This window comes from Thunnus albacares, chromosome 21 (genome assembly GCF_914725855.1).
Source record: "Thunnus albacares chromosome 21, fThuAlb1.1, whole genome shotgun sequence".
Classification (NCBI taxonomy): domain Eukaryota; kingdom Metazoa; phylum Chordata; class Actinopteri; order Scombriformes; family Scombridae; genus Thunnus; species Thunnus albacares.
This window is the reverse complement of record NC_058126.1, coordinates 11,624,870-11,643,249: the sequence shown is the minus strand read 5'-3', so window position 1 is coordinate 11,643,249 and position 18,380 is coordinate 11,624,870. Positions and strand designations below refer to the sequence as shown.

Sequence of the window (18,380 nt, the reverse complement as noted above, 5' to 3'; positions counted from 1 at the left end):
CACAACAGTAACACTGGCAGAACCAGTACTGCAGCAGGTTCTGGCCGACCATGTCCACAAAACACAGATTTGAGTCCAGATTGCAATTCCTCCTCTTCTGGATTTTCTGTTATTCTCTGTGATGCATTACACATCAAGACTGAAAAACCATAAAATAGTCTTTTTAATCTACTATGTATTGTAAAGCACTGCATCATCTTGAATAGATTTTGTTGATTTTACCTAGAAAAGCATATCACTGAGAGGCAAACTTGGTCAAACTTGCACCAGAGGCTACAGTAAAACTCAAATGTTCTTAACAATAACAATTTCTCACCAGAGCAAACAATCAATATTTCATCAGAGACGTTTTAGTAGTTCCAAGACTCATGAAATGAACATCTGAATCTCTATCTGGAACACATACTGTACCTTCAATCAGTCAACAACAACAAACAGTGCTTTTTCTCTTTCTCATATGAATTTCTTTACTCTCCTCTGCAGTTCTAGCTGTTGACTGCTCCCGAAGAAAAGTGACTCAAAGGCAGAGAAAAAAGTCTATGAGACGATGAGACTCAGACAGTTGGGACCAATTAGTCTTAACACTCAGCCGCTCCCTGGGGAAAGTCAGCCCAACATGTCACATTATCTGCTGCATTAAGTCACAGTGAATGCAGCACTGATCGCGACAGAGGGGCTGAGCGTGTAGCCTGCCACTCATTCAACAGGTCACTGGATCGCAGTAGAGGGGCTGAGCGTGTAGCCTGCCAGTCATTCAACAGGTCAGTGGAGACGGCCCAGTCAGGAGAAGTGCTGTCTCTGCCATTATCATCAACTGTCTCTTAAACAAACAAGATCGATCGAGCTGAGTCTACAGTGTTATTGACTCGCCTACGCTCTAATTAAACCCAACAACATGGCCTGAAGTTTTAAAGTTGGCACCTTTTCATTTTTCTAATCTCTCCCTCGTGGAAAATATCACATTGAAATTTAAAGGGACAATGCCATGGATTTTCAATATTTTAGCTAATGCTGCAACTAAAGATTATTTATGTTATCGGTGAGTTGTTTGATTTATGAAGTGCCAGAAAACAGTGAAAAATGTCTGTCGCAGTTTCCTGAAAGCCAAGGTGATGTCCTCAAATTGGTTATGGACAATAAATATTCTTCTCTGCTCTCAAAGTGTGTTTCTAGTGTTTCTATAAATTCCTACTGTTTCAGCAAAAAAAAAAAAAGTCATGCCATCTCATTTTGCTGAGGTCCTGTCCCTGCGAATAAGCTGAACCCACATATACTCATAAGAAGATTATGCTGAAATAGAAAACATTTACCTCAAATGTTCTTACATGAAGCACATGACAAGAAGCAACAAACCAGAATAGAAAATGATTAATGAAGAGTTAATACTGAGTTGTTTTACAGCTTTCACTGAGAAAGGATTCTGCATGAAGTCCCACAGCCTGTGTCATCATGAATTCTTCCTCCTTATGTCCTGTCTCTGGGGCCCCCCTGTGGCCTTATGAATCACTCCTGCTCTTTACCCTCAATGGGCATTGACATGTGCACACTCCCATGCTAAAAAACCCACATGCAGTTTTGAAACATCTACCTCTAAATTCATATTTTCATCCAGTTAGCCCACAGGCGGTAGCTACGCATTAAGCTCACAGCCTCGTTCTATCCTTTACGCCTCAGCATTTTAGGAGAGTTTAGCCTCTTATCTGGACAGCCTGTCAAGTGTGTTATTGGAAGCAAACTGAATACCTCTGCCTGAAGTGTATAAAGAGGATACGGGGAGAGACAAACCTCTTCTCCATTCAGATTGATGTAAATAAGAGGTTTCTCCATTCTCTTTATGGCTTATTGATTTTTAGTTCGATGGCTGGCTGGAGCCAGAGAGAAGGAGGGGGAGACAGAGAGAAAGAGGGAAAGACAGAGAGGAGCAGTTACCCAATTCTGAAACAGCAGCATTTGTCTGGGAACAAAAGCAGTGTCACCTGAACAGCATGTCCATACCATAAAGCTCATATTAATACATAAATAAACGAGAAAAAAACATATATAAAAACATATACACAAGCTGAAAAATGCCGTCATAATGAAATCAGAGCCTCCATGAGAGTGAAAGGAGGTGACTATAAGACAAGTGTTTCAGTAAGATAATTATACTGTCCAGATTATTATGGTAATGAATGCATTTTTGTTGTGAAATGGTATACTCTGTTTGTGTCTCAGGTTAAGCATTAACATTACAAATAGGTATGAACAAAAAGGTTGAAACCTCCCTGTCAGATGTGGTATTCTGGTATTACAGTGATGGAATTAAAGAGATGAGGTTTCAACTCTGGGGTGTGTTTACTGCTTAAGGCTGCTTTTGGTACAAATATGTAGCCAAAACATTTACATCAGCTCAAGGAACAGTAAAAGGTTAATTTATTTTAATAAATGCTGAAGTCTTTTCATGCATGAGAACAAAGTGAATTTCTGTAAGATGAGATACTTTAAAAATCTGCAATCTTATCTCCCACTTGCTCATCTTTAGTAGAAAAAAATTTGATATGAATACAAAGAAAACATGAGAGCATGCATTCACGCACACACGCTGGCAAACACTGACATCCACACAATAAGAACCTGTTAGATCTTGTTGTTATCGTTATGTAAACAGCTTGAGAGGCTAAAGCAGCCTTTTAGTGACTCATTTATTATGGAGGAGTAATGATCTTGTTTTCTGTGCTGGGACAGCTTCAAACCTTGGTTTCCCTCTGCTCCTTTTTTAAAAAAAGGAAGATATTTTCACATTTATATTCACCATACTGTATGCACCACAAAGTCCTGCATGTACTCAAGTAAAAGACATACTTACTCCTGTGCAGAATTTAAGCCTGGATGCTTGTTAATCTGACATAAACATATGGTTTGATGAGTGTGATGTTTTTTGAACCACTAGGAGGCAGCACTATGTATATTAGAAGACTATATAACAAAATGAAACTATTGGAATATGAAAACTTGAAATTCCAGACCAAAATATGAAGTACATTACTTGTTTAAACATAGTGATCACTAAAATGAGTGCAGTTTTAATGAGAAAATTCCTGTGTGTGGAATCCATTATCTCAGTGTTGCATTTTCTTTCTTTCTTTCTTTCTTGTTTTAATTGTTTTTTTCTGAGTGGTCAGTTTGGATGTGGTTTTGCCATGCAAACAACAACACAAGATTCCTCTAACAGCTTTTATGTGAATCTGTTGTTGACTTTTGAGGTTAGACTGAGTGGAAATGCAGCACGGAATTTCTTTTTATTCTCAGAGAAATGCTCCTTCCTGCCTGAAACATGTTGTTAAAGAAGAATTTACTCAATGAATGACATGAGCTTAATGTGTTCTAGCATAAATTCCTCTGCAGAGAATCTGGAGGTTTTTAAGCCTGAAGTAAGTAAGTAATGCTTCATATTGATGACTCCATCTCTGCCACAGAAGCTGTGGAGTACCCAAATTTATGCTCACAGCAGCTATTTCATTTTTGACCTTTAACATGTGAAAATGACATTTGTCTAAGAGCTCTCAGCAGGATTGTGAATAATCTCTGTGTCTGTGTCTATATCTGCATGTGTGCATGTCTGTGTGTTCACATGCTTGCCAAGAAACTAGATTTTCATTGGAGGTTTTCATGGCTTGAGTCTCTAAATCAAGCTGACAGCTCTCAAATGACCGGTTATCATCCTCATAAATTTGCATACTTTCACTGGTGAATATCATTCCACTCAACATCACCAATACTACTAACCATTACAATTATATCATATGTTGTAAATCAGATGGGGCTGAACAGCGTGGAACACATGGTGGGAATATTACAGTGGCAAATATATGTCTCTATAACTCACAGGAAAGAGGCTTGCATAAAACCTTATATAAGTTTCAAAGTATGACCTCATCACTGATGAATTCTGCGTTGCCCCTTAACAGGGTCTATTAAAACTAGCAATTAATTTAAAATCTACGTTTAATCTCTAAATCTTTATAACCTATGTCTGCACAGGCAAGATAGATTAAGCTAGCCAGTCATGCAAGAATCTCTGCAGATCTTCATTAATGTGGAATTTCTTTCGTTCCTTGTTGAGCATCTCTGCCCTGCTCCGCTGGAAGGCAAGTGAATTGGCCGAGCACTTGGATAAGAGATGACAAATGAATATGAATGATTTTTCTATCTGTAAGTCATGAGAGTGGTTTTGGGGATGAGGTTAAAAAAGTGGCAGTACAATGTGGTCTAGAGGTGCTGAAAATGGCTTGGGGCAGGGTGGTTACAGTGTAAGATGGAAGATGGAAAATAAAAAAGAACGCTCAAGTCTTTCTTTTTGACCACATAACATAGATAAACATTTTTCATAAGGGTTAAATCCCCCAAAACTTGTTTTCAAATCTTAAATATCTCTCTATAACCTTAAATACTCATATCTATAAAAATAATAGTTTGTATGTAAAGTATTTAAACTTTAGGTATTAGAGTTTACTCTCATAAACACAGCTAATTTTTTAAATCAGGCCCATGTGGGTAAAGTTTGATGAGATTTGTGGCCTGGCATTGTAAGAAAAGAATCTTACTGTCATAAGATTTTGATTCAAATATCACGACATCCTGATTGGTGCTAAGAAATATGTGACGTCAACTTTTTCCATATGAGCCCCACCCACTTTGAACCAGTGAAAAGTATGGTTCATATTAAGAAGGTGATTGAAAAAATAGGATCTCAGGGCTTCTAAAATTGTTTATTAAAGAATTGTGACCAGGATATGTACTAAGTGGGGCACAGTTGTCATCTTGTAAGTCCTCTCTGGTGTTCACAATGGCAACACTGTTTCTAAATACCTCTAAACATATCTTTGACATTTCTTGTTTCTTGTTGTTGTGTTGAGCGATATCGGGGGATGGTGGGGTGGAAGAAAAAAAGAAGAAAAAGGAGATAATGAGTCTCTGTGTGTGCTGTTACAAAAGTCCCAGCAGCGAATGAGCAACAGTGGGAACACAACAACACGCGAACTGCAGTGACAGCGAACACCAGCATCCGTGTCACAACACAACAGGAAGTCCTCCAATTGTACACACAAATGCAACTAGGCAGCCACACATACACACATGCGTTGGCCACACAAACACACAAAGGCTTCAAGTCAGCACCAGAGATCCCGTGAATCAACAGCATGGGCCAGGGCCTGAGCAAAACACAGGACACATATAAGCGTCTGACGCAAAAGCACACAAAATGATGAAGACACAAAGAAAGTGCACATGAGGGCACTGCATGTGAAGCTTGAAATAGCAGTGGTATAAAATAAATCAGGGTTAAAGGGCTAAAAATGATGGAGGGAAAATGCAAGATTAAATGGATGAAGGACAGGGGTGAAGGGAGAAGTCATGCGAGATATGAAGCTGAAGTTTTAAGGGTCTGGTCTCAAGACAAAAGATACAGATTCTTTAGCTTCACTTCTCTTTATTATGCTATGGCCCAAATGCTCCTTCAGGAATAATGAGCTCCAATCTTTATGGCTTTTCTCTATGGCAATAATAGGAATTAACAGTCCAGTCCCTCAGCTAGAAATAGCACTGACTTGAGGCTAATTATAATAAATTGCACAAGAAATAGCTGCAGGCCCTTGTTGACAGCCCAGCCTATGGGAAACAGAAATTTATGTCTAACTTTATTGTAGGATAAGTGTATTCTCATGCTGCAACATCTGGCATTTATCTACTCAAATCTCAGGCTTACTTTGGGAAAAAATCTGTAAATGTCAGAGGTAAAATGTTGCACAACCACTGACTGACAAGAGTAAAAAGTCTTGCTTGACAAGAGTCAATCTCATCCTCTAACACTATGCTGTGCCTTGCTTACGCTCCACACAACTCCAGTGTACCCACAGTGAGCCTTTGTTTCCCTGAGTTAATTCATCAAATGTGTCTTTTCAACAGGAAAGGCAACCTAACTAGAGAACTGGCACACACGTGTTTTTGATTGGCCTTCAATTTCAGAACTTGGGTCAGGGGTTAGTCTGGCCCACCCTTCGTCTGACATCTGCCCTGACCTTTTACCTCGTCACAGGTTTGTGTACACACATGTTTCAGTGTATGTGTCCAGTCGAAACTGAGCTGGACCCCTTTGGGTGTGTTTCCTGTGCTGTGTTGCTCTCCTGGTCTCCCTAACCACACCTCCCGCATCCCCAAGGTGCTGATGAAAAGACTTCAGAGGCCCGATTCATCTGGGCCAAGGCCTTCTTAATGAACTGATGAACACACTTCGTGGCGCAGAGAAACTCTGGGTGCCAGAGAGGCTGATTAAAGAAAGAGGGGGGAGGGAAAGGAAGGAGAGAGGGGGAGATGAAGGAGAAATGTGTAGAAAGGACAAGAAGTAGAGGGAAAAAATCCTCCTCTCTTGAGGTAGAACTGGTCCTTCAATCTTTGCTGCCCCTCTGCTCCTCTTTGGAGAGAGTGCAAGAGGGGAGGGGGGGGGGGGTCTGGCCAAAAAACCTGGGGTCTGATCCTCATTAAGAAGGACAAAGAACATCAAAGACCAACCCCAAACCTCTATCAGTCAGGAGCACCCATGCACAATCCCCATGATATTAAAACTCTGGGGCGCCATTCAGTGTCAAGTTCTGAGGCAGGCGCAGGGGCTCGGGTGACTCAAGGGTTGGGGGACTTTAGGGTCCTGAAGGTCAATGGAAAGTTTGAGCTAACTTCTCCTCACCTCAGTGATTGGCCACTGCTGAAAAAGCTTTCTGCTGAAAGGGGGAAGAAAAAGTAGATGATGACAACTAGCAGCTGTGGGTAGATAACGGTAACTAGCAGCTGAGTGTATAAAACATTTTAAACAATTTAACCTTAGAAACACAAGTCTTTCTTCTGCCTTAAAATTGTGCTAAGTGATTGAATCATTTGCTCAGTAGCTTTCCAGCTACATTTACTCTCCCACTTTGAAGTTGTATCAAGGTTAGTTCTTCATATGTCACATAATCCTTACAGCTTTTTTACCATTTTCATGAAATGTTAGTATTAATATAAGGGGAGTACATCTGAGGGTACTCTCAGCAGTGACTGTTAAAATAAGGAGAATGTGCATAGGGACTGAGGTGCATTCAAATCTTTATCATGGTTTTCTGTGCGTTAAACAGTTAATCCCATAATAATGCCTGTTTGGAAATATGCTAACATACCAAAAAGTTATTTTTTTATGTTAAAGCAGCACTAAGCCACCAGGGGGCAACAGAACAAGCTGTAAACACAACATTGACATATTATCACCTTAAGAAGTTGTTGTGGCACAGGTGTTAGTAAACTGTTGCTAATCAACGCATCCAAAAAAAAAGACAGAGAGAAAAATATTCCCCTGAGAAATACATGGCTCCTTAGATACTAAATGATCCTCTGTGATCACTAACAATTCACTAGTTTTGTCTGTCTGCTGTTTGGGATGGAAACTGAGTTGATGAGAGCGGCGAGAGTGAACCAAAAACAATCAAGTTGTGGGCAGTAAAACCAAAACAATAAGCTGAAAGGTGTTAAAATGCTCCGTGGAGCTGAAGGCAACTACACAATTAGTTCAAATTCTCTGTGGGTTTGTCACTACGAGCAACGCCCTTCACATCACACATAGTAATTTCACCCATTGTTCATATATATATATATATAAAAAGATTAGTGCAGCTATAAAGATAAAAGATAACAGGTTTTTATATTGTGGGATGATCTAACAGTGATATAACATATAACATGTATAACAAGTTTGCCTTTGTGAGAAAACCAGAAAAAAACCAACAAAGAGAAAAAAGAAACCAGCGATTCAAAATAAAGTTAGTTACACTATTAAAGTCCAAAAGCTCAGAGATATCAGCTGTTCAGAGACTGTTCACTGCCTGTACAAATGGACTTGACCTTTTCTCAAGGGAGGTGTGTGACAAACTATGACAAGTGCACACAACGCTTGGTTACATTTTAGGGGTAAGATGAATGTTGAGTATACATTCCACCTTGGTGGTCTAAAATGTGCAGCTGGGCAGACTCAGGTCACAGTAATATGTGATGACTGAGGTGGCTGTTTCTATCACACACACAGCAGGCATCAAACACACACCGATAACTCCTGTTTCATGTGGCGATGCTGGGACCTGAACCCTAAAAAAAGGTTTGACACCTACCAAGGTGTGAACATTCAATAAACTGCATGATCCATGCAACATGCTCACACATGGACACATGCACCCATCTGTGTATAATTATCCAAGTTTAGGAGTCACATTGTTCTTAATAAAACAAAATCTCCCACAGATGTGTGAACAGACGATAACTACAGCAAATTACAGTGAGCACCGATGTATTTTTTAGGCTGAGTAAGTAATTGAACGAGAGAAGCAGAGAATAGAGGACCTTGCTGACCTTGCCAAAAGATCTGATGATTGCTGCCCCCTCTTTAGACACCCAGGCTCTGCCATTAAATCTCTTACACAACTGCTGGCCTTTGCAATGGCTCCTAACAGCCAAGCCCACATCATCATGGCGTTCACATACATAACAGAGAAGCAGTACATCATATTTTATAGTTAAACATCACTGAGTCTTTGCTCTACCACAGCAGCTGTAAAAGCTCTGGGAAGCTACAGTGAAAACTATGTTGGGCTGCAAATAACCCCAGTTTGTGCCTCTAATGTGTTCATGGTACATTCAAGTCACAGAGCTAAGCATACATCTCTCTAAAAGATATTTAGAGGACGGTAGTACAACACTTAACACTGTTTTGAAGTTTTTTTTCCCAGAGTCTATATATATTCCATCCACTGATAAAAAAGATTTTTGAGACAAATTTTTGTGACAAAATTATGCAAGATGCACAGAAATCAATCATGAAGAAGAACAGACTATATAAAGGGTTTAAATATATCTTTCTAATTAGCAGCAATTCCACAATGAGAAGGAACCAGCTTTCTGCAAACCCTTTATTCATTCTTCAAATTAAAGAGATGACTGGATTTAAATATGGTAGGTGACTCAATATAATAGAAAAGGCTCTTAATTCAAAAAATCCTTTGTCTTCAGATTACAGTTTGGATCAAAGGATCAACAGCCATTTGCTGATGCCAGCGCCCCAGCATCGCACTTATTGGCGTGCTGGTATTTCATAGACTTTCCAGCGAGTAAAGTGGATTAGCCCAACTTGACCTGAAAATTCACAGGAAGTTCCAAAAGAGTGAATGTTATTGCACACAGCAGTGTATTCAGTATATTCATTTCCTCATTTCACATAGGGAGTACTGCTGATAAAGCAATGCTTATTCTGCTCATTTTTCTCTCTTATCATCAAAAATATAAGTTGAGACCAGTAGGAATGGATAATTGCTGTGTGACTGCATCTTCGAGGTGTTTTTCATCAGTGTGGAAGAAAAAGTAGCGAGCTAAAGCATGCTGTAGGGTCATCACAGAGTTTCTCAGCACTTTCTGGATCTATGCTTTCCTCCCACAGCTCCTTTTCATGACCACACCCAATCAGCGGCATCCCTTCCACTTACAAACACCCACTTGTATCCTCGTAGTAAGCCTCCCATTTATCACATTGACAGGAGCGGTATGCGGTTATTGACTGGGAGTGGATTCTTTTCCCATCCACAAGCACAGTTATCAAATTAGATACTAAAACAAAATATTTGGAATGTTTAATGAATGGTGTCAGACGGCTTGAAGAGAGCATAAATTACTTGTAATCATGAGAGGTTTATCAGATACAGCATGTTACTGAGAAAATGTGTTTAGGCGTGTGTGTGTGTTTGTGTTTGAATGTGTTTTTGGATTCTTTTATATCTCTTCCATTTATGTACAAATACTGTGGTGTCTTAGTTTGCAAAGAAAATGGGTCCACAGTTCCCATTCAATACTATTGGATGGTAAAACAACATATGAACAAGGCTTATACATGAACAGCAACACACACACACACACACATCCAGGCAGCTGTTGCAGTGGTTATAAAGTAATACACAATGCACAACTTAAAGGAATAGTTTTAAGAAATACTCTTATTTCCTTTCTTGCTAAAAGTGGTTGCACATAACACCCCACAAGACCACAAATTGTAGTTTTTACAATTTGTTTTTTGTGTGGATTAAAAAAAAAACGAGATGTAACAGGTTAGTTAATGAGCTTTAGAGGTGCTGGTAGGTGCATTTTGCTATCTTTGGTTAGAGCCGAGTTAGCTGTTTCCAGTCTTTTTGCTAAGCTAAACTAACTAGCTGCTGGCTGTAGCATCATACTTACCATGCAAATATGAGAGCGGTATCAATAAAGTAAACAAGCATACTTCCCAAAATGTCAAACTAATGCTGAAATGTAAAAAAATGAGGTGAAATTGAGTTCTTTCACGATGATAACAATGTGGACTGCAGACACAGGCGTTCTTTTGTGAATATGTGTCTGTATGTGCGTGTTTGTTCAGGCCGACCTCTATGGCAGTGACCCACATCTTCTGATTGATTTGTAAAGTCATTAAAATCACAGTTGGGGAATAAATGACTTGATATCATCAGCACAGAGTTTGAAGATAAGCCTAAAATAAGCCTAATTATCAGGTATGCACACTCACACGCACACACACGTACAGGAACACTCAAATTAAGCATCAGCGCATAACCTTAGTTGTATAAACTCCCCCTCATTTACTCCCCCACATACCTATTTGATATATTTTCCTTTGAACATGACCTCGCTGCAACATCAAAGGAGAAGCTATTTGACTTTTCACTCATCTGTGTCCAAATCAATTTTTGTTCCTGTTGCTCTTTTAGAAAAAAAAAACAATGTCATCAAGGGCTGGCATCACGCATCATTAATGTTTGGGAAGAGCATGCAGAGAATGTTACTACACCCTGTATCCCAACAGCACAGAAGTACAGCCAGATTGTCTCTAATCACCAATAATGAAGCTGAGATATTTCAAGACCACTGCTCAGGGCAGATGAATGACAACTGTGCGGAGAGCTGTGGCACCCTTTGGGAGTCATCATTTTAACTGTGTATATTCCCATCTGTGTATTATCAGGCTTTAGATCATCCCAGACTCGAGATGACTATAAACAAGACAGAAGTGTTTGTTTACTCCTCAGCCGATTCCACAGGCGACAAAAGTGCAGCGGTGAGAATGACAATGTTGTGGTGTGTACGGGTGCTGTGAGTGACTGTCAGCTCAGCTGCAGCAGCCAATAAGGAGCTTTAAGTGCCTGGTGCTGAAAAGTCCATGTATCACTTGTTGCTGCTGAGCAGGTGAACCTCATTACCTCCCTATTCTTCATATCTGAGGTGGTGAAGTTTTGCTAAAACTATGGACACTTCATCACATCCTCTTCAGGAAGGAAACTCATGAGGGGGATTCAATTAGAAAAAAAAAAAAAAAAAGGCGAAAACATCTGGTTTCTCTCCACATAGCACCGGCATCCCGCTGCTGCAGACACAGAGAAGTCAAGAGAGAGGATGGATAATTCATTTGGCACGCAAAGTTTCGTGATGCAAAGCCATTCAGTGAGAAAGAGATGATGACTCAACCAGGAGTAATTCTAGCCACAAGATACCATCTTCTGTACAGTATAATGCACTCTTAGTGTAAATCTCTGTGACGTTTCATCTGTTTTTGGTCTTTCTAAAATCCCACTACACTTTTCAAATACGACCTTTATGTTAACTCTCCTTTCTCACAAATTCTTGATGAAGGAACAAAATGTCGGGGGTCAGAAAACAGTATAATATTTTGTTTTTTTAGTAAGCAGACCAAAGAGAAGCAAAGTGCTTTGACTTTCTTCTATACGTAACATTACAACCATGTCTACTCAATAAAGCACATGAAAAAATATAAAAAGGTCAGCAGAAAATGGGAGAAATGTCAGAGTGCCGGAGATTAATTATGCACTAACATATTTTAAAATATGTTCCTATATCAGGCACTTCTGCTACTTCTATTACCACTATCATAAATGACCTTTTCAGCGCAATAAATAGTCTCACTAAATCAAATGCCTTGACAAAGAAACTACAGTATAATAATGAATCCACATGTTTAATAAACATCTATAAAAGTTGAAAGAATACGGGTAAGATCATTAAATTAAGAAATATTTGCAACCAAACGTCACACAGACAGCTCTATGATTCACTAGAGTCTGAAAGTACGGTCAGCATTTCAAACAAAGTGGATATCAACTGAAGGTTACTGCTTTTTATCTGAGAGCGACATTGACAGTTAGAGCTAGAAAAATAACAGCATATTGCTCTTAAGGCAGAGAAGGCCACGGCGTACCCTTAAATCTTTGTGTTTTACACTCTAAGGGAACTTAAGAGCCCTTAAGGGACAGGCTTTTTTATCCGGTGTGAAAACAGCTGTTTAGCTTCTCAGGGGTTTGACTATTTCAAGAAGGATCATCTCAGGTGCCTATCCAATGTGATCAGCATCTTCAACGGGACAGACAGCCTGACAGACGTGGCATTTCACACCTTTCCCGAGTGGACAGCAACTCACTAAATGATGACATTAATAGTAGTGAGCGAACTATGTATAGAAAATATGTCTTAGTAAATTAAGGCCACGCTTCATCCTCACCTTCATGTCTATTTGATTTGTTTTCATAGAGAATTATAAGCTGCGTTAGACAGCATCAGCCCCTGGTTTCTAAAGCTTGACACTGGCACGGACACAATCTGCATTCCTGAGCTGGTTAAGAAGCACATTCTGTGATTATCATTCCAACACAGCATTTGCCATTTCCCCCAGGCAATGGCTATGATAGCATACAGCCATGTTTACTGTTTCTCCTGGACATACTGACAAAGGAATGGCAATAAGTGATTGCAGCGATGTAGTTTTAACAAGAGCAAAGTGAAAACTCATCCAAAGTGAATTTTAATGGGTTAATGGAGTCAGCAGCATTGCACGGTCTCCTGTTTATTATGATGGATGGTTGGTTACTTGTTGTAGTTCTTTCTTCTTTCACAATGCTTAATACTGCTGTAAACACACTGTGAAATAACAAATTCATCATTGCATTGAAACTCTTCAATTAACAAATAATGTGTCCTTTTTGCTTATTATGTTAGATCTTATTAAAGTATGGTCAGGCAAGGTACTGCATTTGAATATGCTAATATCTTTATAATAGACATGTGAGTTATTCTGCTGTGTTCATTTAAAGGTGCAATCTGTAACTTCAGCATGAGAAGTTGTTTACTTGACTGAGTGTTGTTGGTATGCAGTGATGATATTGCCATTATTGATAACATGAATGCAATTATCTTATTTACAGCAGTGTTAAGGTATGTCAATACTGGAAGTGTGACCTGACACAACCAGTCAATATTTCTAAACACCACTTAAACACAGTAAATGTGTAGGTGTTTCAACATATGGTAACATTATACTGAACTGGGAACATTACAGACTTTAGCTTTAATCTTTGCAGATATGTTCTTTTCATGCCATATTCTACTTGTTTCCATATAATTCTGTATATTCAATTATCAAATTATTACCTGAAAGTCACATTTCCAAGTCCGATGTGCTTTTATATTTCTCTCACTCCTTTTACCACTGTATATTACGTCCTACTTATTCATTTCAATTTTTACTTCCTGCTAGGGCTGCAACTAACTATTTTCATTATCAATTAATCTGTTGATTATTTTCTCTATGAATTGATAAATTGATTTGTCTATAAAATGTCAGAAAATGGTGTAAACGCACATTCTAATTTCTCAGTCACAAGTTACACCTTTAAATGTCTTATTTTGTCTGAACAACAGTCCGAAACCCAAAGATATTCAGTTTACTATAATGTATGACAAAGAAAAGCACAAAATCATCACATTTGAGGAATAAATCCACCATATTGAGCCACATTCGCTTAAAAAAATTACTAAGACAATGCTTCAATCATCAAAATAGTTGCCGATTTAATTTCTGTCGACCGACTAATCAATTAATCGGCTAATCGTCGTAGCTCTACTTGCTGCAATCACCAAATTGTCATCATATCTAGTTCTAAATGGCATTATAAATCATTAATATTTCTAATCCATGGATATCCCACAGACTACAGTAGAAGCAGATGGCTAGTCTGAAAAAGTGACAGAAAATTTGACCTCAACACAAGTATGTGTAATCAAACTGGCTTGGTGGACAAACAGACATGACAGACTTGAGTTAATGGGAAAAGACTTAAGGAATGAGCTACAGCAAGCAGCATCGGTTAACACAGCTTCTTGGCAAAGAGCAAACCAAGCAAGGCTTTGAGCGGATCGTTGCGAAGATCAACTCAGTGATTGAGTTGGATGTTAAAGCCCTCCACCCCTCTCCTCATGTGAATGGCAACCAGACTGATGGGAAAAGAGACGTCATAAGCTTCATTCAGCCACCCAATCACGACTGCATATCTTTTCCCCAGAAACTGTTGACATAATCTTCAAACATTCTTGGAAACTTGAGATGACAAATATTGTGGCTGAGAGTGCAGCTGTCCAGGATGTAGAGCAGCTTGCAGAAAGACATATCACTGTTTTACTCATTGAAAGCTCAGCTCAACAGAGCATTCTCGAAGCAAAGAGCGTGCATGTATGTGTGTGTGTGTGTGTGTGTGTGTATAACGAAGGTTATATTCACCCCTGTAAAAGGATGATCAAAGACTAACTGCAATTACTATCTAAATCTAAAATCTAAAGGACACTGCCTGCAATGATGTTGGCAACACCTGCAATACTATTAGCATAATCCACATTACATCTGCAAGGCTGAAGAAAGTTTCAGTTACAGTTACTTTTCAGGTAATACTAGACACAGTCAAATGTCTCATACGTACAGTATGATATGATGTTGACCCTTAATCAACAATAATAATTATGTCCCAACGATCTGACCTTTCTCTTTGTCTCTCGTCTAATCCTCACTAAATCGGTGTTTCCCACCCACGAAAACAGAGGTTTTCAAAACATCCAGACTGGATATATTTGTTATATTATATTTGTTTTCAAAGGTGCTGGCATACATCTGTCAACCTTTCACAGATGTGATGGTAGTACTTCCATGTAGCAGTAATTAAGAGGCTAGGTATGATAAAACTGACTCTATTATTTACAACTTCTTTCTTTGTGTAATTCTACAAAAACAGCTTTGCATGCAGAGAGAAAGAGAGGATAAAGGTTTAAGTATGTAATAATCTGTCACACTTTCATATAATGTTACACTTATAACATTTTCATGAAACCTTTTACATTTACTTCGTAGGGCTTACCGGGGAAAAAGCACACAGAACAGTACAACAGCAGCAACAACAGTGAGGGAAATGGTGAACAAGTTGGTAGTTATCTTGAGCAGCCACAGTTACCGTGGCTAACAGACAGAAAGGATCGTGTCGTGGATAAAAATGCAAACTTTATCAATAAGAATTAACCCAAAGAAAGAGATGTAACAGTATTGCTCACTGTTTGAGATACAAGTAAAGTGTGGAAACACCGCAATAATGATCATGTATCACAAAAAACTGCAGTAGACACTGCAGCTTCCTGCTTTAACTCATGTAAATTGAACATTACCACCATCACATTCCATCAGCACCGGCTTTCCTCTTTTGACAAATACACCACTCACATCTTTTGTCAATATTCCCTCAAGGTGATGCCAAGATTAGCTGTTAGAGGAGCTTGAAAATGAATGGAGTGATGGTTGAGCTACTGTTCTCCTACTATTCAGGTGCTATTTTGTATTTCGTGTTGCTAATTTGATGAGTGAATGAGTATTAAAACTTGGTGAGATGTATATGCCAGGAAAATAAGTCCAGCAGCTGGCCTTGAACCAAGAACGTATGTGAAGTTGTGCATGTGAGTGTAGAATGTGTGTGTGTTTATGAGTGTCTGTGTACATCACAGAGAGAGAAAGAAAGGAGATTGAAACTTGACCCCACTGTCACCTGCCTCTGGACGGCAGGAGAAACAGATAGGCTGAGTCAGATTGTGTGGTTTGCTGCTGAAGCGGCTGATCTGTCCTTCGACACATCAACCCAGCACGCCCTGCGTACAACCTGAGCTTAACCTGCACACAACATCAGCACTTTTCAACCTGCTACCCACATGCATGTTACTAACTGGCTGTGACAAAACACAAAAACACAAACTGCCAGAACAGCTGCTATTGTAGAAATATTTTTGCAAATCCGTGACAAACGTGCACATGCGCCGTCATTAGCACCAGAGTGTACTGTTGATGCACCCCTCTGGGGGGCTTTGCAGCAAACTGGCAATTTTCCATTGCGTCCTTCCTCACGTGTCCTGTCATTCAACCTGTCACCATGGAGATGAGCTCAGCTTCTCTGTGTCTCATGCTGTTGTGCATACACTGCAGCACAGAGCAGCAGAGACAGGGACAGCTGACACCGTCGAACCTCACATACAAGCAGAAGCACATCTTTAACCCATCCACTTGTCCCTAAATGCAATCTTACTCTATTGCCATTAACGTGTTTTACTTAAGGGGACTTTAAGCCTGTAGCATGCAGCGAAGTGGTCAGTAAATGCGTCTCAAGGTGAGCGTCACCTTACTAAGACAGATCATAAGAAGTCACTGACGAAACCTGAGGAGAAAAAGTTAGCAGCGACACGTAAAGGGCAACTGCCACTTCATATAAGTGTATTGACTGTCTCACATGTAGCTCAATGGGATCATACCACTGATGCCCATGCACAGTGGATCACAGGTTAACCTCTTAAGCCGAGAAGAGGTGACCAGCTACATATAAGAAACATATAGCACATGTAGTATGATCAGCAACACAGCAGCAGAAACATGGGGTGCAGCAATCTTGACATTTTCTCACAGATATCAAACCGAAAATAAAAGTTTTGCTTAAAAAATGGATGTCATGACAAGGGAAATCTACAAAAACTTAGCTTTAGGTAGCAGGAACATTTTTCAGTAAATAGAATGTATGTTTTTCATGTAGAGAAGTTAAATCTGAGGTGTCATGTGGATGACATAATTATGTGGCTACAATACGTCATATATGAAAGAATAAAAGGTGGAAAATAATATTTCTCATTGAGGATTCTTATGTGAAAGTAACAGTTTTGGCTCCTACTCTGTATATGACTACAGAAAAATCTTACTATCAAATTCTTGGCAGAGAAAGAGGATAAGCCAAACCCTGAAATAAACCAAAAAAACTTGAAGTTTTCACACATATAGTTTTCACATACAAATCAAGGTCAGAAGAGAGAGAGATTGAGCAACTCAATAATTTTCCTTACTGTGAAATTTGGGACTTCCTTTGTGATCACTCGGAGGAAGGTCTGCGAACTGTACCCGGTGTCCCGACATGTCCGATAGCCTACAGGTCAGAGCCACACGACCACCAGACTGGGTTGATGTTCTCCGTTAACTTCCGAGCACGCTGAACTGGGCAGAAGTGCGTCGAGGTGCCCGCGTCCCAGTCCAGTGTGACGCGTGGGAATCCTTCTCAGACACACTACACACACACATACACCGGAGGGGGAGCGTCTGTTGACTTTCTCTCTGCCCCCTTCTCTGTTTCTCTGTGCTGACTGTGTGCCAGTACTGCGGTGAAGCAGCCCAACCGGTCCACTATCACCTCTGCTCTGGAGCCTGATGGTCCATACAGGAGATAAACTGGCGCAGGGAGACGCACCATCCCTCCTCCCGCATTAAAAAAGATAAAACTTTTTTTTTTTCTCTCCTAATGTCCACATGACTGCAGAGTTACGTCATCACTGTAAAGCTTTCGGGGAAAAAAGATACATAATAGGCCGATGATAAAGTAGGAGGCTGTACAAATATGTTGATGTTAAATTTTAGCATAATTGTGGAGCCACAATTTGCTCAGAGCCCGTTTGCACGCTGAAACAAAGTTGTCGGTTTTACATCAATATATGTAAAAAATGGCAATTTACTAAATGTTTAATTCAAACTTTCTAAAACAATATTCCACTCTAGTTTGGCTTTTCCATCGTATTTGTGAAACATCTCACTTTTTTTTTGAGGTCAGAGTTTCACACAGTCGCCGCAGTAGGTTCGATTATCCCACTTTGTAACCAGTTTGAAAACAGAAGTACACATTCCTTTAATAATTACTTAGTCAAAGTGTATATATATGGGGGCCTAGAATGCCACCTAATGGAAGAAGAGTGAACGTGAGCAGGAAGCAAGGCATCCTTGATAGCGTCACACAGTGTGTGGACAAAATACTGTGAAGTGCATCTTAATACAACTGCAGTACAAACTACTGCTTCATCAGTAATGACATATACAGATTAAAATGTTCCAACAGAGCTCAGTTCCTCTGTGGCAGTCCCAAATGGGCGCTACTGTCGTGAATTCC

The 18,380-nt window shown here is 39.6% G+C and overlaps 1 protein-coding gene across 2 annotated transcripts in view; it reads right to left on the bottom strand.

Annotated features, from left to right (window-relative positions):
* si:ch211-285f17.1 (sickle tail protein homolog) overlaps positions 1 to 17,718 on the bottom strand; it is a 113,676-nt gene extending 95,958 nt beyond the window's left edge. Inside the window, exon 1 of one of the 2 annotated variants that reach the window (XM_044339439.1) lies at positions 17,293 to 17,718. In XM_044339439.1, coding sequence (XP_044195374.1) covers positions 17,293 to 17,362 — 70 coding nt within the window. In that variant the 5' untranslated portion in view covers positions 17,363 to 17,718. The remainder of the gene's footprint in view (positions 1 to 17,292) is intronic. The other variant, XM_044339454.1, reaches the window with a different exon arrangement.
* Positions 17,719 to 18,380: the final 662 nt, after the last annotated feature.